At 34.8% G+C, this 21,473-nt stretch overlaps 2 protein-coding genes across 2 annotated transcripts; both read left to right on the top strand.

Annotated features, from left to right (window-relative positions):
- The first annotated feature begins 12 nt into the window (after positions 1 to 12).
- Positions 13 to 11,398, top strand: LOC128224678 (short-chain collagen C4-like). The gene is made up of 3 exons (XM_052934646.1): positions 13 to 334; positions 649 to 714; positions 10,896 to 11,398. Exons 1-3 carry the CDS (start codon positions 19 to 21, stop codon positions 11,396 to 11,398), a joined length of 885 nt encoding a protein of 294 aa, XP_052790606.1. The 5' UTR covers positions 13 to 18.
- Positions 11,399 to 13,176: 1,778 nt separating this feature from the next.
- On the top strand, positions 13,177 to 14,725 carry LOC128222724 (short-chain collagen C4-like). The gene is made up of 3 exons (XM_052931817.1): positions 13,177 to 13,464; positions 13,622 to 13,687; positions 14,229 to 14,725. Exons 1-3 carry the CDS (start codon positions 13,212 to 13,214, stop codon positions 14,723 to 14,725), a joined length of 816 nt encoding a protein of 271 aa, XP_052787777.1. The 5' UTR covers positions 13,177 to 13,211.
- The last annotated feature ends 6,748 nt before the right edge of the window (positions 14,726 to 21,473 follow it).

Here is a 21,473-nt window from a genome sequence, read left to right as displayed (position 1 = left end):
AAAATCGTAATCACTTATATGTGTAACTGGATTTTAGAAATGACTTTTCAAGTCATTTTAGCTTTTTCGTGCATGATATTAATTGATTCAACACCAGCGGACGCTGGTCAACAAAAGCGCGTTCTTCTTCACGGCAATGACGACCTTGCAGCAGCATTACAACTACTGACCACTGAGGTTAACCATCTGACTACTGAGGTCACTCAATTGACCAATCAGAACAGTCAACTGGTCGCAAAAAACGCGGCGTTTGAGGAGAAAATTACACAGTTCGAGTCCAAAATCAACCAACAGGAGTTGGACATTGCAACACTCACGTCTAGCCCAAAAGGGGGTATAATTATGTATAATAATGCATTTCAATAATACCATTTATAATATCTATAACCTACTTACCTAATTACACTCCTTGTGCTCTACAACTTTCAAAACCGTTTAAGATGGATTTTTACTTTCTTGTGCTGATCCGATGAATAAGCACGTATTGCCAAGTGTAACAAATAGTCAATCGCTGAAGTAAATTCACCAATAATTGAATACTACACATTTTACTCTGTTCAGCAGCACTGGGACATCAACTATGTTTACTAATGCAATAAGGTGTGTACGTATTACATAACTAATTCCTGCTTGAATGTTTTGTTACAGGCTCGGTTTACACAAGATGGGGTAGAAGCACGTGTCCACCTAATGGAACTGATCTCGTTTACTCAGGTTTGTTTTGATCAATACTTTCCTACGAGTCTGCCGGTGCGACCCTCTCTCTCTTGGAATCATTGCCTACCTTTCGGAAATCCAGAGTTCCGAAAGACCCTTTAGAGATATATAGGGAACAAATGTTCCGACATACCATATCTGAAGTTCCCTAAATCAATCAATCATTGACATATGTACTTGGAAATTACCGGACAAGTTTAAAAAGACCAACTCTTTTACTAGGTATTCGTATAATTTATAAACACGGCCGTGTGAGAATGACAGAAATGAAATGAATGCAAAGCGTGCGATAAAATTGGATTTTATTTTGGAATGGAAACGTAGCATAATACATCCTTTCAAACGTGAGTAAGTCGGGGCGGCTGTATGCATTTGTAGAAAGTTGAAACACATTGACGTTGTATTTGTAATTGAAAGTCGTTTATTATCTCTGTCATTTATGTTTGCTGGTACGAAGAATCTGGCGTACCTAATTCCCCCATCCGGTCCGGAATACCACAGAAATGCGATCAGATGGGATGACAACACCCGTACGAAATAAAGGGGCGGATTCCGGGTGGAATTGAGGCGGAATTGACACGGAATCGGTGAATTCCGCCTGGAGTATGGACGGAATCATTATTCCGCCCGATATCCCTAGTTTCTAGTGGATTCTGGGCGTAAAAATATTGAAAGTTCCAGGCGTAAACAAATAACGTGCGTATTTATATACTTTAACATTTGTGTGACACGGAATTTCGTACTTTGTTTTTTCTACGAAACGTTTGGGACGGAATATCCTACTTAAACATTTTAGTGGAGCGTAATTTCGAACTTAGCCTAATATTTTCAGCCAAAAAATCCAAAATAATTCGAAAGTCATGAAACTTATTGAATTGTTTTTGTTTAGATTTCACATAGCGAGTTAAAAGCTAAACATCTTCCATGCTTTCATCTGAACACCGCATACTCCATGTATTAACATAAAATGTGCAACAAAAATAAAAATAAAACTACAAAGGGCAGTCAAAAACATAAAGGAAAAAAACCCCCACATGACCCAATGATATAAATTTACACTCAGCTTTTATGAACTTTAAGGTCCACTTAAAATGTTACTAATGTCACTAATTGGGACATTATAACCATCAACCACTAATAGCAATTAAAACTAAACTTAGTCCAGTCGGCTATAAATAATTGACTTCCACTCGATTCGAGGTCATCAATGACTCACCGATAGGCCTCATGGGCTATCAATGGGGTACACGATCCAGCTGTTTACAAGAAAGACCATTGATGCAAAGCATCAAAGGGCGCCGTTTAAAAGTTTATGCACTTGTTATATGTTGAAAAACAAGGAATGTCAAGGCCAACAAGCATATTATGGTGTATTGAACCGCATCTATGAAATTCTCAAAATGTTTGTAGTTTTCTGCATGACAACATAGGCAAAAGCATTGAAATTGAAGATTTTCAAGTTGAACATTTCATTAGGGGTGGGGTACATTAATGAACACGACAGAATTAGGGTGCTTGTGCACTGTACTTTTTGTCATTGCCACATACCCATATACCAAGTTTTATTTCAATACCATAAGTAGTTTTAAAGTAATGTTCTGGTCAAGAAAAAGCGGCAAAGGGCAATAATTATGTAATTAGCTTTAAAACAGCTATAGTCATTGTGCACTGCACTTCCTCTCGTTGTGCTAAATACCATTGAATGATGTTTAATGAAATTCCAAAAAGTAGTTTTCTAGTTATGCTCCGGACAGGAAAGGATACAAAGGGAATAACTCTTGCAATACGCTGAAATAGAGTTATTGTTCATGTACACTGCAGTTCTAATCATAAAGGGGGAGGGGGCAACGTCGCCATGCTGGAATGACAACTTGTAGGGAAGAATAAGTTACCTCATTCATCATGAAGAAGTGATATGAAATAACAATTCAACAATTTGTGTAGTACTTTAATAAACATTATCATTTCGTCCAAAAGTTGCAAACATAAATAGAACATAATTATTGAACTGTAAAGTTGCAAACATAAATAGAACATAATTATTGAACTGTTATATAAAAAGTGAACATTGTTTACTAGATGAAATGCATTTATAACATAACATGCCTTGTTTTTAGCTGTTTAATAATACTAATGTTAACTTCTTCATTTACATAGTAAAGAAGAGTAGAAAATGGATGTTTTAGTTGATATTAACACAAAAACAGCATGTGTCTTATTGGACAATGGCATTTTTTTCAAATATGATAAAAATAACGCATTCAAACTGAATATGTATCAGACTATGTATGAAGGAAATAATACTGTTTCTATTTTTCACAAAGGTTTTGAAATACAACAATGCACATATAAGCATAAATAGGCCAAATATGCAAAAAAAATAAAATAGTAAACAATGTGTGAAAGTTATACTGAACACTTAAAATAATTTCTTTGTGCATTAAATGAATATATACCAGAAAAGCAATACTAAAAGCAAGTCCAAAATGTATAATAACATGAAAAACACCCCTTTATGAATATCTTCATAACAAATCAGAGTACATGTAAACACTAATCATTTATATCATTAGTATCAAATGTGTCCAGTTTAAAGTGTGTTTTCATTTGCATTAAATTACATTGTAATATATACCAGAAAAGCAAAAATCCTTAAATGTATAAGAAACTAAAGACAATAAAGAATAACACCCATATATCTCCAAAACAAATCAGAGGTCACCTATATATAAAACAATCATTCCTATAGTTAGTATCAAATGTGTCTAGTTTTGTGTGTCTGTTCATTATCTTTAAATGAGCATCTTTAAAGTGAAACTCTTATTTGAAATCAATACATATAATTGTATATATAACACACATCAAATTGAGTGAAAAAACAATAACTACTTAGTAAATAATGCATTTACTGAAATATCGTTTACTGATAACAAGCTTGTCACCCTGTTTATAATAGCAGAATGCATGACAAATATTAAATGATCAATTGGTGATTGCTAAAAGATTTACTGTGGTCTATTATAGTATCACAAGGCAGAAATACCATGTTTTAAGTTCATTCTTATTAGCAAATTGAACTCAAGATCCTTCATTAGAAACATTGTTGTCGACATCTATCAACCCATTTTGAAAAATGAAAAGAATAATATTAATTATCATAAGTCTTATTGGGGAGTAAGAGTGCATCTTTAAAAATAGTGTGTGTGTTTTTTCACTTAAATATGTAACAATTCAATTTGATAAATGAGACAAAAGTTAGGAAATAGAAGTAGTAATTGTACATAAAACAAAACATCAACACAAATTGAAAAAGCTCAATATAACAGGAAATCTATATTATGAAAACACAAATCCTTAAAGGCCATAATTATTTGAACTGAATTAAGGTATAAGTAATACACACTTTTATAAAGCTTTTACGGACAACATAGTTATTATGATGGTACACTATGGGACTTTTATCCAAATTTTGAAGATTTTTTACTGTTAATTAAAAATATTTTGTCTTTATTTGAATTTTTTTCACATTATCAGAGATTATGAAATAAACACAACAGTTTCTGGTAAAATAAACTTCAGTTAACAGAAAAATATTAACCGAACATATTATTGATACACATGGAAAAAAATTCATTTTGATTGATCTTGTGAGTCTTCGGAACAGAGCAGTATTTCGATGTTTGAAAATATATAGCAGTTTTATAAATTCATAAAAAATAGTTAATAATAAGACAACCTGCTGAAATCATTTAAATATTTTCTATGATGTCTAATGAACAATTCAAAAGACAATTTTTGATAGTTTACCATTCAGTTTTGAAGAAAATATACATAATGTCATGTAACTATACATTTTTATAACTAATAAAATGCTTAAAAATCAACCTTTTTTTCTTGTAAAAAGCTCAATTGGACTTATTCATAAAATGTAATTATTCAAATAAATGAATTTTACTTATGATACTAACTCAGAATTCAGAGTTTCTTTACATATTTTAATTTAAAAGTAGGTAAGTAAGTACCCTCCAAAAATGTCAGAGTGAAAGTTCTCAACTAATGTCTTTTTAATATTATAACATGTAAACAGTCTCTGCTGGTAATCGATGCCTATTTGTTTTATTTAGTCAATGGTATTCTAACATTTAGAACTTTTCACAATAATTCTTCACTCTTCAACATTTGAAGTTTGGTTTGTCCCCATGCGTTTGTACTTGTAGTGTCTGCACAGATGAAAATTACTCAATGCTGAGTCAATGCTGATTTAACAGGTCTTTACCCATCTAGAATGTTTAGTGCTGTAAAAGAAAAAAAAGTACTTTCTAACTAATTTGTATAGATAATAATACTGCCATACATATACAAAATAAAATATAAACAGTTTAATATTTCTCAACATTATTTAAAAACAACAACAATAAGCTGATACATACATGTATATAATATAAAGAAAATTACTAAATTTATCAATAAAATTCATCATCACCACCACCATCACCACCACCACAACCACTGGATTATTGAAAACAGTGAGTTTATAAAACAACAAACACCAACTCAAATATGTTTTATATGAAATACTCACATCATCTCTATCAGATGTGGATAGACATGGATGTCAAATCTGTCTCAATGATCCAACAAAGTATTTAATGCAGGCTGGAATTCTTCATATAATAGTAATATTCAGACTCAGTCCTTTTCCTGCCTGAAAGAAATTAGACTTCTTATTATCAACAACAGAAACTACAACCGTAAAATACAAATGCACATGTATTAATTATACATTCTGCACTAATATCCGTTTTAGCCAAGAGTAAGGGTTGGTAGGCACAAATGTGTAGATGTTGTGCATATAATTGATAATGATTCACAACAGTATGGCGTTCAACAAGACCTACACCAAGCAAATGAATGTCGCTTGTGTCCAAGCTGTTGTGGCTTCCAGCCCGAAACCATGTACATCTTTATACAGGTTTATTTTGAAAATATGCAGTTTGTAAACAAATAATGGGTATTTTTAAGTCTAATATTTTTCTAAGATAAAAAAAATCAAATAAAAGATTACATACTCATATCATATACATAAATGATGTACATAAGTACATTTAAAAATATGTAACATGTACATAATGCACCAGTCAATTGTAACCACGGCCCTCCAGGTCTGGGGATATGCTGGGGATATGCCGGGGAAATGGGCTGTGTTTTTAACTTTCAGGTGGACTCGCGGTGCCGGGTGAATACGGTGCTTTCGAGCCAGATATAGCAGGGAATATGCCTTACCTAGGCTCCCTAGCGTAAGGGGCATATGGCGAGGATTTGACCATCAGTTCGTCCCTGCAGGACGAGGATTTTACCCGGGGTTGGCTGGACAGAAAGTCAAAGTCCCAGCTATTCCTCGGACCTGGTGGGGCTTTGGTTACAATTGACTGGTGCATTATAAGTAGATGTAAAGTATGTAACATGTATATTTATAGTACATGTAGAAATATTAAAACGCTGTCTTAACGTTTAGCAAATAAAAATTTAAGAATTCCAAAGAAATTAAAAAACAAACATTTTTGAACACATAAACTTACACAACTACTCAAGGATACTTACATGAATAGCCCTTTGATACGAATATCCCAATTCCATGCTGATTGTTGACATTAGTTTTTTTTCGACAGAAAATCTTCTCTTACGCGTATAATTCACTTATAATCCATGTTTTACTGTAATGACTCAAATTGTTCGATGTATCGTAATCAACTGTCAGTGTGCACTTTTAGTGTTTACTTATTTTAAACGTATATTCATGACAAAACCGAGTCTCCAACTATTAATCGACGATGTAGAAATTCCATTATTGACCTATGAATAGCGGGGAAATACCTTCTGGTTCTAAAAATAGCAACATCCGGATATGTGTAGTGTTCTAAAAATAAAACAACTCGGGGGCAATCGTAATACAATTTTAGTAATGTCACCTTCAACACATTAAAAAATAAATTTAGGTAAACATTTAATCCAATATCGATTAAATTAAAGAAAACAGCTTACCTCATTGTTTATTAATGCAGTAAACATAACAAAACAACATAAAACATAATTATTCCCATTCACATAATTACCGGTCCACACATTTTACATTTCATTCGGAACTCCTCCGAATATTTACATTTCCGGCACATGATATTACAGTTAACCAATCGGAAAGCGTAAACGAAACGGGAACAGTTATTAAACTTATTTGTCGTTCTTCAAATATAATGTTTTGAAGATAAATTGAAGACAATCTATTCAACCACAAATAGCATTTTAACACCCATGCAATCGCCATCCATTTGCATTTTTTAATCATAATAAAATAACAGTAAAACCCAACTGTCAATCAACTTAAAAACCGCTCCTACCACTAACTAAAATAAATTCCCATTCCATAATAGGCGCGCTCTTCTGAGCGGCGCCAATAAAGTAACTCGCCTTATCTCGCATAAATCTGGTCGGATTTCCCTTTGAGAACATTAACCTTTATTTATTCCGGTCATGTGTTTCACAAGATGCCCACACGGAAACCTTACTGATAGACATACATGTACCGCGCTTTCGAATAATGGATAACTAGACTTTTACCAAGAAAACATTTGAACTTGCGTGAACAACGTTATAGTTAAAACGTATGGTTGTGTGTATTGACCAACAGATGGAACATTAGCCGTGATTGATAAGAATAACGCGGACTTGAGGTGTCTTACAAATTTTGAATCGCGAAATAATATGCTGTGTGAGACTGGCGGATTATCAAATGCAACAATTCAAAGGGGTACGTGGCCGTGAAAGATGGAGGCAACTCTTCTATTTCTCGTTTTACCAGTACTGGTTTTGAAATTGTGTTTGTCTGTTCTCACTTTTATAACTATTTTGTTTGATTTACATCGATTAAGTTCGATGCGATTAAGAATGCTTAGTTTATGCTTTACAAAATATTTGGTTGGGTATCATTACTATGTTTATTACAACCATATTACCTTATAATTGCATTGTTACATAATTTTCACCCGAAAAGCATTCTCGCAATCATTAAACTTCACAAAGAAGTTCATATGTGCAACGAAAAAAAGATATCGGCATTAACCCTTGGCTTTCCGCGAAAGTTTCCGAGTAATTACAATTGCTGTCGGTGTTATCATAATGAAGCTTGCGGGAATCTACCGAGTTCACATATATTCATTTTAATATGTTTGTTTAAACAACAAAATGTTAATTAAGTTCTGCATTATGCTGGAATAACGGTTTTAGTCTTGATTTTAAAAACAATCTTTAAATTAATAAATTTATTAAACAGAAATAAACGCATTATACATGTGTTCTTCTTGATATTTCAGCAGCCACTTTCACACGCAGAATTCGACTGCATCTCCATCAACAAATTTTACAGCAAAGGTAATGGGTTTCTCGCGTAAACCTCTAAAGTGCTTAATAAATTAATGTGTCATATATATTTTATAGAGATGTAATTCATGATAAAATAAGGATATGAATGAGAGCAGTTATATTAAAATAATATGGATTGTGTAAACAGCTAAAATAAGTGATCATTTAATTGTTATAAGGTGATTATTGCAATTAATCAAACAATTTTTACAGTTATCGAAGCAACTTTCAAGGTCAACTTCGCAAGAAAACTCATGCCAACCATGATCTCCACTCCTGTAACCCCAGGCAACTCTGTTGCGGTAAGAATGCTCAGTCATCACGTCTTCTGGCCTCCCGAAACATATCTGTTGCGGTAAGAATGCTCAGTCATCACGTCTTCTGGCCTCCCGAAACATGATCATGTTCTCTACTTATTTTGTATATACAAATATCAGAATGTTAATCAAACGGTTATTTTAAGAGTCGTTGCTACCATAATGGGTGTGCTGCAAGAAACACTACAAATTTAGTTTAACCTGTTTGTTTAATCATAATGTTATGATACTATAATGGCAAATAAAACCTTACGCTCAGAAGTTTGTGACTTTGTAAAAGATAAATAACATTTTCTTAACTAAACTGACTTTAATAACAATTTATTTGAAATACAATTCAACCAGCCTTGTACTATGGCATGCAACTTAAATGGCATGTTACGTATGACTTTATTTCTGTAATTGTTGACATGTGTTACATGGTTATCCATAGATCATTTTTCAATTCAGGAGTGTAAATTATACAATGCTATCAAATAAACCTGAAATACACAATTTCAATAGAAGAAAATCATTAAACTTTATTTACAAGATACAGTATAAAAAAACTTTCCCAAGTTTCAACTTATTTACAGCTGAGGCTATTACCTCACAGTGAGGTTTATAGAATGGAGCATGTACCAATGCTATCCGAAAGGGGGCAAAAGGAGAGAACTTGATGTATGACCTCATTGACAAGGTGTTCACCATTACCAAACTGGCGAACTCCATGGGGAACTGGTATTGGGAAACCTCGCCCTGGTAAGGCAAGAAAGCATATGCTTGGCCACAGGCAATACTCGAAGGTAGATACTGTATTACAAGTAGACTGCCTAAAATATAAACATAAGGCAGAAATAAAGGCCCATAGTTACCCTTTTACAAATTATTGTGCAAAATTATATACCGAAGACTTAGGTATCCATACACAGAGTTAAGCAATATAGCACTCGTCTTATATCACTTTTATAAGTGTGTTGTTTTGAGAAAAAAAAGCTTTCGATTCTCTAATGATAAGAAAGCTTATACTTTCGGTTTAATAAAAAAAATATCATGTCTTATTTTCAGAGTATGTGATATGACTGAAAATGCTGCCATGACGTTCCCTGAAGAAGATTTAAATCTGGCCACCACAAGAGGAACACGTATGCGCGAAACAGTTGACAAATACTAGATGACTGAACAATAAGGATTCTACTGTGAAGTGTACTAGTGACTTGAATTATATTTTATAGCCAATATGATAATTTAACTATTCTGCGTATTTATATTTGAAATGCAGAATAAATTGAGTAAGCTTTAGTATGGTTATTCACATTGTTTTGCAGTCCGTTAATTAATCATAGTTTTCGCATGTAAATTATTGCGCACATAAAATTAAAATTAATTTAACTCCATGTGACATATGTATGAATATCCGCCCGTAAACTAAAATTCTGTCAGTAATTCAAATTCCGTCTGAATCTGAAATTCCGCACGTAATCTAAAATTCCGCCCAGAACCGGAATTCCGTCTCATTCTGAATTTCCGCCTTTAATCTGAAATTCCGCCCGTAACAAAAAATCAAACTAAATCTGTAAATCCGCCCGTAACATGAAATTCTGCCTGGAATTTGAATTCCGTCCCACCTCAATTACATATTTCGCCCCAAAAACCCGGGATCCGGCCGGGTTCCGCCTCTAACACTTATCATTATATTATTCAAACTACGCCTGGAAAATATCTCCACCCAGAACTTATAGTTAAATTACGTGTCAATTCCGGGCGAAAAATTTCGTACGGGAGTCAGTCTAATTAACTGGATTAACAATGAAAAACCTGCTATCTTAATAAAAACAACCTGTAAACCAACACCTTACTTGTGAAGTGTGAAGGTTAGCGTACCTGCAGCAGATATATAACATATCGTCCGTGCATTTTTGCAGAATGAAAGGATGCACTAAATTTTTAAAACGAATGATGAAATTTTTCTTTTTAATTTAGGGGATTGGTTACTTTTAATTAGGAACTCTTTAAAAAAAGTTGGCAGTATTATTCAGACATGGCATAACATTTTTTTGTTAAATAATTATAAACATACTACTTATCTTGCTGATTCTGCCATCTTGTTACAAATGTGACCTTGGCTGGTTTACGTGCGAATAACGTGTTTACTACCGATAAGGGACTGTCTGAATGACAATCTGTGTACCGATGAATGCATTCATATCGGGGAGTAAATTTCAATATTAATTAGGCCAGATATTTATGTCATATTTGGTATTTTGTGTTTTTATTATTGTATACAAACTATTGGGTGAAGTTAAAATGTCCGATACTATAATCATTAGACAGTGTTTTTGACTTAATAATATAAAATAATCAATTAATGATTAGCTAAATGTTGTTTTGTTTTCCCCATCATATAATCTATATGTAAAGAAATGAATATACATCATGTTTGATAATCGTTGTCTTACTTTACAGGTTACACAGCTGGAAATCTATACTCTGAAGTTGGAGCAGCTGACTATATATGCCTTACATCGCAGCCACTTTGGGGAGCCTACGACGACTCTCAACAGCCAATGTCCGCTAGGATATATGGAACAGAATACCAATTTCACGAGCAGAATTTCCCAAAGTTAGGTGTGGAGTTTTTCGGGAATGATTTGCACAATCATGATGCGCCGTGTGCTGTATGCCGTACATCGCGTGACACAACCGTCATGATTCCAGGAAGAAACCAGTGCTACCCGGGATGGACGAAAGAATACGCCGGCTATCTTGTATCAGGCGCATCGGGTCATCCCAACTTTAAATCGGGAACCAACTACGCATGTCTTGATTCCAACGCTCAAGTAGAAAATGGCGATTACCAAAACAACAACGGGAAACTGATGTACATGGTCGAGGCAGTATGTGGGTCTCTTCGCTGCCCGCCCTATGTACAGTATCGTGAAATCACGTGTGTTGTATGTAGCAAATAAATTTTGTATCACTAGTAAAGTGTTACTTAATTCTGAGCCGCTGAGCAATGTCTTCCAAACTTCTAAAAAAGAAATTATTTGGTCGTTTTGAATGCGCTTTGTAGAATGTTATAAATAACGTTCAGTGGCTCACATTGATAATTACACCTAGATATCCAGAATGTTCCTTGGTCAACGAAGTGTCTCAATCGATTCTTCCTTTCCGTTTAATGGTAGCTCGCCGAAACCTTTCGTAGGGCGTTTTGGTCGTACGCTTGTAACTCCGTTTGCGAGCAAACTAATATTTTGTGCCACAGTCGTAGGCCGAATTCCTCTATGCAGCATTGTTATACACATTGTTTCGAGGTAACAGCCAGCTTGAGAAGTCTACGACGACTCTAAACAGACATATTCGGAAAAGACCATACAACGCGCACAGGGCTAGGACACAATTCTAACGACGACATTTCTGAAATGACGTTACGTTTGCAAACAATCGTGCTGTCTTTTGAAAAAAATGTAACTAACTGTCAGTATATATCCCTTTTAGGTCTTCACTAAAAGGACAACACTGTTGTTTTTTTAAAGTGTAAGATCGCAATATATTCCACCCCGTGAACCTATTGTGGCTGTACACATGGTTTTGGTGGTTTGACTAGTAGGCTTATCACTGTTGGTTTCGTTGTATTAATGGTTGTTCCATTTGCTTGACATGTTGTTTATTCTTACATAATCAGTGCCTACATATATATATTTTACTGTATTTGATGATGAAAAACTTATCCCTCCGTTTTACAAAATTGAGCCAAAGTATTTAAATACGAGTAGCTGTCTGTGTTTAAATCATTCCTTTTCGAACTTCTAAAACCACTGACCCCAAATGCACAGAAAGTCAGGACAAAACAAAAAACAAGACGATCGACTTTTGCCCGGGTAGATTCATGTTTTAGTAAACTGGCATTGCATTGACCGTTCAAAAGCGGTAACCCCAAAATGTATCGGTATAAAGATTTCTTGTTTGTGATTTTATGTTCTATGTCTTTGACCAATGCCATTAAACCGGGCTTATGTTTAAACTTTTTGCTACTGAGCTTGCATCTGCAGCTTTTTGCATAAATATTAAGATGCGGGTTAGGTTTATTTATTTGTTTGTATTTGTGTATGTGGTGTTTATACGTCTGGCCATTGTCAATTGGGTTTATACTACAAGGCATGTCCCTGTAGGTTTCACTGTATTATTTGTACGACCAACGGACATGAATTAATACAAGATCTAATGAAATGTTAATACAACAGAGCGCTGGGAAACGCTTCCTGTAGTTTATATTTTGAACTACGTTTTGAATACTACGTAATTCTAATATGTTTTTGTTCAAGTTTTAAATACTGTAATCAATATCAAAAAATATGTACAATCTAATATCCATATCGTACAGGTATAAATAAGCCCGTGTAAGGTTTACGACAGTGACATATACAGGAACGTCAGGGTATTCGATATGTATTCTGCTTAGATCATTTTTAATCACTTGAAGTTCGTTTGCATGAATAGAAGCCTATTCGTTGCCCCGTTAGCACAGTGATAAGAGCATCGCTTGTACCAGGTTCAATCACCGCCATTGACGCGTTAAATTTGTGGTTCACCGTGTAATCAACTTAACCCTTAAAGAGAGGACCACGTTGTCGCCCATTATCATGCTACCATTTGATTGAAATCACTGAACTTTCTCTTTTAAGCACACACTTTTGAGATAACGCACATTGTAGAGACATATTAATAAGTAACGAGACAGGAGACACTCAAAGTATTTCTATGTGAAACTGGATTGTTAAAATGACTTTTAAAACTATTTTCGTTTTTTCTTGTATCATATTAATTGACTCAACACTAGCGGACACTGGTCAACAAAAACGAGTTCTTCTCCACGGCAATGACGACCTTGCAGCAGCTCTTCAGTTACTGACCACCGAGGTCAACCAGCTGACTACTCAGAACAATCAATTGGTCGCAAAAATCACGCAGTTCGAGACCCAAATCAATCAGCAGAAGTTGGACATTGCGACACTTTCATCTAGCCCTAAGGGAGGTAAAAAATTATATATATAGTTAAAATAAATACATCGCTGAGGACAACTGTTCTTTGAGTAGGCATTGTGTTCTATTTCATCAGTACAACACTAGGACGTACATTACATTTGCTAATGGGATAATGTGAGTAATACATAAATGATGATCTTTTCCAGGATCTGTGTACACAAGATGGGGTAGAACCACGTGTCCGGCTAATGGAACTGATCTCGTGTATACAGGTTTGCTTGGCTCTTTGCCAACCTTTCGGAAATCCTGTGTACCAATACCTCCTATATATTTATATAAGGGGAAATAGTTCAAATAAGTAGATATTGTTACTTCCTATATACATGTTTATATAAATTCTACTTCTTTAAGATGAGACTTTTGATATGATGCTATGATCTTTTTCGGAAAGTTACATTGAAACGGAGCAGCCATTTCTTCAGCTTTTTAAAGATATTTAATACCATCCAATCGATTGTCTTCCAACGACGCATATGCATATTGCATCTTTACCCCGATCTTCCACACAGTTGAAACTCAAAAATTCCGTTTTATTTGAAAACCTATTCAGAATATCATTTAGTTTGACTATTCAATAAAAAACTTACCTACTTTTCAAATATTTAATTCAAAATTGGCTACTCTGGCCAATTCTTACAATAATCAGTTCTACGCCTACATGTGACCGTTCCGATATGAGTGTATAGACAAGAAAACAGCACTCCCTAATATGGAACAAACTTTAAGTTCTCGTTAAGTTTTGTTATTTTACAGGTTTTACCGCTGGAAGTATTTACACTGAACAGGGAGCTGCTGATTATCTTTGTCTCACATCACAGCCACTTTGGGGTGTATTCGACGACTCTCCACAGACATTTTCGGCTAAGATATACGGGACAGAATATCAGTTTTTTGAGCAGGGTTATCAACAAGCAGGCTCAGAGTTTTTCGGCAAGGACTTACACAATCACGATGCCCCGTGTGCTGTTTGTCGTACATCACGCGAAACAACCATCATGATCCCAGGCAGAAATCAGTGCTTTGAGGGATGGACAAAAGAATACGCCGGTTATCTAGTATCAGGCGAATGGTCTGGCTCCGTATCTGGAGATAACTACGCCTGCCTTGATGCAAATGCCGAAGTCGTGACTGGCGATTACCAAGCCAACATGGGAAAACTGATGTACACGGTCGAAGCAGTTTGTGGGTCTCTTCGCTGCCCGCCCTATGTACAGTATCGTGAAATCACATGTGTTGTATGTAGCAAATAAATTCGATATCATTAGTAAATTGTTATTTATTTCCATCAAACATCCCCAAAACACAATAATGAGGTCTTCTTCTTTAAATTCAATATGTTATTTACGGAGTAGTAAGTAATACATTACTGGCAATGGCTGGTATTGACAGAACACACCAGATAGCCAGAATATTAATTTGTCAACCAAAGGTAGCATTGGCTTCTGTTTGGGCTCTTCACGCTATCTCCTTGAGACGTATACCAACCCACACATGTGGTCATAAACATTTTTGCCCCCGTGTGTTTTGAACAACTAGTTGGAGCCAAGACCTAGGCCGAACACCTCTGTTCAGTATTGTAAATAAGTTTCAAGGTAGCGCAAAGGTTATCTGCAACATCGTCCTAACCTTAATGATTTCCTCCAATTAAAAACACTAAAGTGATGTATCTTAAGGAGCAAAATAGATCAATTTGATCCTTATGTAAGCAATCATTTAGGTTTATTGCTTTTTTAGCATAGTTGATTCCTTCCATTGTGTTGTCGGTAAAGCGCTGAACACGTTGGCGCTCTTAAACATGTTTAAACATCATAAGCGGTTACTGTTATTAAAATATGATATATGTACCATTTAATATAGACGTCTAACCAGTATGGGTAGCCCAATTCAAGTTGAATGGTAGTGTCATATTCAGCGGCGTCGGGATATTTGAGATGGATTTTGTTTAAATTCGTTTTTTTACCACTTGAAGTCGTTTGTAGGAACAGAAGCCTATTCGTCGACCTGTTAGCACACTGATTTAAGCATTCACTTGTATCGGGTTCAATCACCGCCATTGGTCGATTTCTGGTCCACCGTGTACTCAAGTTAACCATAAAAGACAGGACCCCACTATTGCGTAATATTCTGCTACCATTGGATCGAACTCCCTGAACTTCCCCTTTTAAGCAAAAACTTTTGAGATAACGCACATTGAATAGACATATTAATAAGTGAAGAGACAGGAGACTCTCGCAGTAATTCTGTGCGTAACTGGATTGTTAAAATGACTCTTCAAACTATTTTCGTTTTTTTCCTGTATCTTATCTTTTGAATCAACACAAGCGGACGCTGGTCAACAAAAGCGCGTTCTTCTCCACTGCAATGACGACCTTACAGCAGCGTTACAACTACTGACCACTGAGGTAAACAAGCTGTCCACTAAGAAGAATCAACTGGTCGCAAAAATTACGAAATTCGAGACCCAAATAAAACCAACAAAAGTTGGATATTGCAACACTCTCATCTTGTCCAAAAAGCAGGTACAATTTTGTATTACACGTATTATACATTTTCAACAGTATTATTTTTGCAAATTTTGAAATCGATTTACACTGAAATTTGACTTTCTAATGTTGTTCCGATGAATAAGCACAGTTTGTCGTTGACATGCGTTACAATAAATCGTGATTAGACTACTATGCATCATTACTCTATTCACCAGTACATCACTAGGATTTAAACTATCTTTCCTAATGCGATAAGGTGTTTTACATATTAAATGCCTGCTCAAATGTTCTATTCCAGGCTCAGTGTACACAAGATGGGGAAGAAGCACGTGTCCGGCTAATGGAACTGATCTCGTGTATACAGGTTTGCTTGGATCGATGCTTTAGTATGAACCTAAGAGTGTCACCCTTTCTTGCTTGCAATAATTGTCAAGCCCTATAGTCTAACCATTTAAAAATTATCCTGTTTGGAGGCACACGATTATAGTCTTAAAAGGTACCCAACCAGAGACAAATATCAATGGTATGGGTCTCACTTAGACTCCAGGACCCTGGTATTCGATTCCGTCTCAGAATTATTGATAACAATTTGTTTATTTTGGTGTTGTTGTTCTTTACGTTCACTAGCAAATTCACAATAAAGGCAATCAAAGCTTGTACGACTTAATACATACAAGTACTCGTTTTATTCTAATAACATGCAAGGTCAAATCAAGGACGTTATTTATCACGTCAAGTTAACAAACTATATAACGGTGAATTGCTAACTTATGTGTCTGCCGTTGTATTATGATTTGAACAGTCTATTGTTTGTTTTCAGATTTAATAATTATTTTATTAAAATCCCCCACCAAATACAAACAACAACAAAACCCTACACAGTCAAGGAAACAACTACCTTACATCATTGTTTAGATAATGATCCATACAATGTCGAATACAGGCATTATTAACACTTGAAAACATGAGTTAATAGCAATATTTGATAGGTATTTCTACAGCTGTGAAAATGGACAATGAAACAATAAACATATAAATTAGTGTGCAAATCTAACCACTTTTTAAAAAAACATGTACTCGGATTTACTTTCTATAAGATATATTTACTGAGTGATAGCAGAGGCAAAGTGCATTACGAAATTCGCCTATTTGTATATGAAACAGGTTTAAAGTGTTCAATAACTTTAATGTGGTTTTGAATGATATGTTAAATGACCTCTTTCGTGGGTGGATGGATTCATAAGATGACAACAGGGATGCGGCCATGACTGTGTCACATGGACGTTAGAGATAGTGACTGTAAAGAAATGATGATAATAGAAAAACGAAACTATCTTGATATGGTTTTCGGGTGATAAATCAACAAACAAAGTGTTTTATAATGTGGGGGAAAATAGTGTAAAAGCTGATTTGTTTACTGCAAATTCATAATAAAGTGATGAATTTGAGTAATATAAGATATTACAAAGAAGGTAATCTCATTGCAGGCCGACTCCACCAGAGGTGTTCCCAGTAAAAATGTTTGGTCATACGATAGAAAATCCACCAGAAGTGGAAAGCTTACCACTCGAACCAGATTTAAATCGCATCAGACTGGGTTCTGATTAAAATCATTTGTACAATAGAGGAGAGGTTACCAGTCGAACCAGACTATAGTCGAACCAGACTGGATTCTGTCATAAATCATTTGTACAATAGCGGAGAGATTACCAGTCGAACCAGACTATAGTCGAACCAGACTGGATTCTTTCATAAATCATTTGTACAATAGCGGAGAGATTACCAGTCGAACCAGACTATAGTCGAACCAGACTGGATTCTGTCATAAATCATTTGTACAATAGAGGAGAGATTACCAGTCGAACCAGACTATAGTCGAACCAGACTGGATTCTGTCATAAATCATTTGTACAATAGCGGAGAGATTACCAGTCGAACCAGACTATAGTCGAACCAGACTGGATTCTTTCATAAATCATTTGTACAATAGCGGAGAGATTACCAGTCGAACCAGACTATAGTCGAACCAGACTGGATTCTGTCATAAATCATTTGTACAATAGCGGAGAGATTACCAGTCGAACCAGACTATAGTCGAACCAGACTGGATTCTTTCATAAATCATTTGTACAATAGCGGAGAGATTACCAGTCGAACCAGACTATAGTCGAACCAGACTGGATTCTGTCATAAATCATTTGTACAATAGCGGAGAGATTACCAGTCGAACCAGACTATAGTCGAACCAGACTGGGTTCTTTCATGAATCATTTGTACAATAAAGGAGAGGTAACCAGTCGAATAAAGATATAGTCGAACCAGACTGGGTTCTTTCATGAATCATTTGTACAGTGGTAGAGATATTACCAGTCCAACAAAGCTATTGTCGAACTCGACTTTGTTTTCACTTATCCTTTTTATGTTGATAATCTCTATGTTAAAGTTCTTGTGTTGTACTGACATGACCTCAGACTTTACTTCTGACTGGACTTCATGAGTGGGCTTTCCATTCAGTCCGATGAATAAAGCAGGTTATATTAACTGCACGATAGCCAGCATGGACGCGAAACTTGGTTACCGCTGAGCTTTTTAGCTGAGTTGTAATATTCTTCAAGAAGTTCTCGTTGTAATATACCTGCACAAATATTGCCCAGTTAAAACACTTGTAAAAATATGAAGTAAAAGATACGTGAATACAAAAACTCTCACATATATAATAAAACACATACCCACATATATTCCAAGTCAAAGAAACAGTAATTACATTTCAAATACAGGCGTTAGACGATAGGAGCATTTAAACAAACGCACACATATTAAATATATTCATATATAATTTATATAATCAATTTTCGGTTTGATCTTTGTACAAAAAGAAGATAAAACTTACATGGACGTAGCCTGTATCAAAGATGACACTGAATTTCTGCAAATCATTTTCTTTGTCAGTGTAAGGCCCTAATACCTGCCGGTTCAACATAGTGTTGTTAATATACTCCTTCCCAGAAACATCATCGTTCCAAACTAGGATTTGCAACAAGCTGTTTGAGTCGTCCACAACCCAATTTAGTCTAAAACTGAAATATTGAAATTACTGCATATTTATCTGTTAAATAAATGCATTTTGCGAGGTAGTAGCACAAACAATGTCGATGATATGAATATGATTGAAATTGCACAATGACTGTAATGATAAGTGCAAAACGGCCGACGCCACTTCGGGTGGTATTCAATTTGAAAATTAAGTCAATCGTATGGTCATACACCGTTGACTTAATTTTTTTGTGATGGTGAACTTATTGCATTTGTGCTTCAAAGCTCGATTTAAATTGGATTAAACTACCATGTCACCTTCCTTCATTATCCAATGAAACATCTGGGCATGCAAAAAACGCTATTAAATATTCATACAAACAAGTCTTCCTGAATTACATTTTTCCACGAGTTTTTCGCATTTTTTTTTATAAATGAAGACATGTTCAATTCCAAACTGTGTAAATATATATATCTGAATTATTTCTAATGATACAACGAGCTACTACCAGAAAAGTAGTTATTATTTACAGTATTTATCCATTAATATGAAACATTTAATATTTTCATTTTCTCGTTGATTGCTGTAAAAAGAAAACAAAAGTTTGTCAGATACACGTGTATATTATCTTTTCTATGCCTGTTTGGTAACTTCCGGGAAACTAGATAAACGCTTAAATGTTGGAAACTGTGTTTTAAATGTTGACAAATTATGCAATAATGACAATAATGGTACCTTTCCTTTGTATGTTTTATAAAACACATCGAGGGCATTATGTTTCTATCATGGTGTAATGGATATGGTTTCAGAATTAAAGTAGATTGTACGTGTTCGATTCTTGATGCCGGCGACATATTCAATTATATATAATTTATTAAATAGTTTTCGTTCTGTATATATCCATGAAATTGTGTCTGCCTCATTAAATTTTGACGTTGATATGTTTATCAACATTTAATTTATCAGAAATGTTTTAAATTTGCTTCAAACAATCCAGCAGCTCTTTGGCCTTAATGGTATCTTTTGTAGAAGGAAGTTTCTTAGTCAACTATAAGTGGCGATAATGTTACTTATATAAGGAATGAATTGCGGGATAGATGTGATTATCGGGGTATGAACGCAGTTGGGCTGGATAAAGTGTGTGGAATGACTCCACGCCTACTTTATCCAACCCAATTGCGTTCATATCCCCGATAATGACATTAATCCCGCTATTCATTACTTATAATTACACCAACAATTCATTGTATCATTTAAGAATTGTTAAAAATTACTTCATTTCATTTAAGGAAATCTTACATAATTTTTACAACCCATTCTGTAAATAGATCAACCCGACGGAAACAGTTTATCAAAAGGCATAACAATAACGCGAGAAAAATCACTTCAAATCACTTTTAAACATAATATTGAAACACTTATGACAGGAATACATTTAACATATCATAAATATACACTTTCTAACATGTTGATTTAATTCTGCCTGCTGACACAAAACAAGCAATAACAAGATAAACGAGCTTCAATACGATTCGCGATCCGAACATATCCGAAGATGTTGCGTTCATCGGATGATAATTGCAGTTTACGAAAGGCAGCTCATATAAGGAATGGAAGTTGAGGTGTAAATATTGATGCATTTAATTTAAGCGCAATTCAAGAGAATTGTACTTGCTGATTAATTTAGAACTGCCCACCCCTGTAGCCACTATCTATTTTCAAGATTGTTTAAGACAGATTTAGTGTTTTCTAATAGCTGAATTCTTCAAGTGCAAACACATCGCCGCGAGATATTAACAAACATCTTATATTTCGAAGATTGTGCAAAACTTTGATGAATTTACTTACGTTGTAAACATCATCGTTATAAAAGATTGGGTTCAATTTTTCATTTATTGACTTTCTTATTTGTAACAAAATGAGTTTTTAGTGTAGATTGTTTTTTATTTGTTAATGAAAAACTGTAATCTATGGGATAATTTTAGATACGTTTAGCAAAAATAAAAATGCAGTGGGAGTCACATATTGTAAAGTCTATTACACTACCACACTCGCATTGGTACAAATATAAAACAAAGTATTACTGTTTCCCAGTTGCCTTAAAGGTGACGATCATCTGACTTCCGTTTACACATGGAAAAGGTACGTCCTCAACAAACATGTCCGTTTGTTTGCTATTGACTCTTTGAGAAATGGCCTGGAAAATATAAAAATGACAAGTTGTGAGTTGCTAAACCGATTTTATAGGATTTAAAAGGAATATGCCCATTGCAATTTTACCATAAGCTATTGCAGTATCAACCTAGAATGGATAAGAGAAAGTTGAGGAACTGGCCGAAGGAATCATAGTCTGTTTCTTAGTGTTGTTAGATGATATATGTAGCTACAACAAGAAGTACTTTTAAAAAGATACTCGGCAAGCCAGCGGGATGACTAGAGTCCGAATGGTTTGAATGTTCGACATGCCATAGAGTTTGT

This window comes from Mya arenaria, chromosome 17 (assembly GCF_026914265.1).
Source record: "Mya arenaria isolate MELC-2E11 chromosome 17, ASM2691426v1".
Lineage (NCBI taxonomy): Eukaryota > Metazoa > Mollusca > Bivalvia > Myida > Myidae > Mya > Mya arenaria.
This window is presented reverse-complemented; position numbering and strand designations above follow the sequence as displayed.

Coding starts and splice junctions, on each gene's coding strand:
- LOC128224678 (XM_052934646.1), top strand. CDS start 19: ATGTGTAACTGGATTTTAGAAATGACTTTTCAAGTCATTTTAGCTTTT. Junction 335..648: donor CACGTCTAGCCCAAAAGGGG/GTATAATTATGT, acceptor GTTTTGTTACAG/GCTCGGTTTACACAAGATGG. Junction 715..10,895: donor AACTGATCTCGTTTACTCAG/GTTTGTTTTGAT, acceptor CTTACTTTACAG/GTTACACAGCTGGAAATCTA.
- LOC128222724 (XM_052931817.1), top strand. CDS start 13,212: ATGACTTTTAAAACTATTTTCGTTTTTTCTTGTATCATATTAATTGAC. Junction 13,465..13,621: donor TTCATCTAGCCCTAAGGGAG/GTAAAAAATTAT, acceptor GATCTTTTCCAG/GATCTGTGTACACAAGATGG. Junction 13,688..14,228: donor AACTGATCTCGTGTATACAG/GTTTGCTTGGCT, acceptor GTTATTTTACAG/GTTTTACCGCTGGAAGTATT.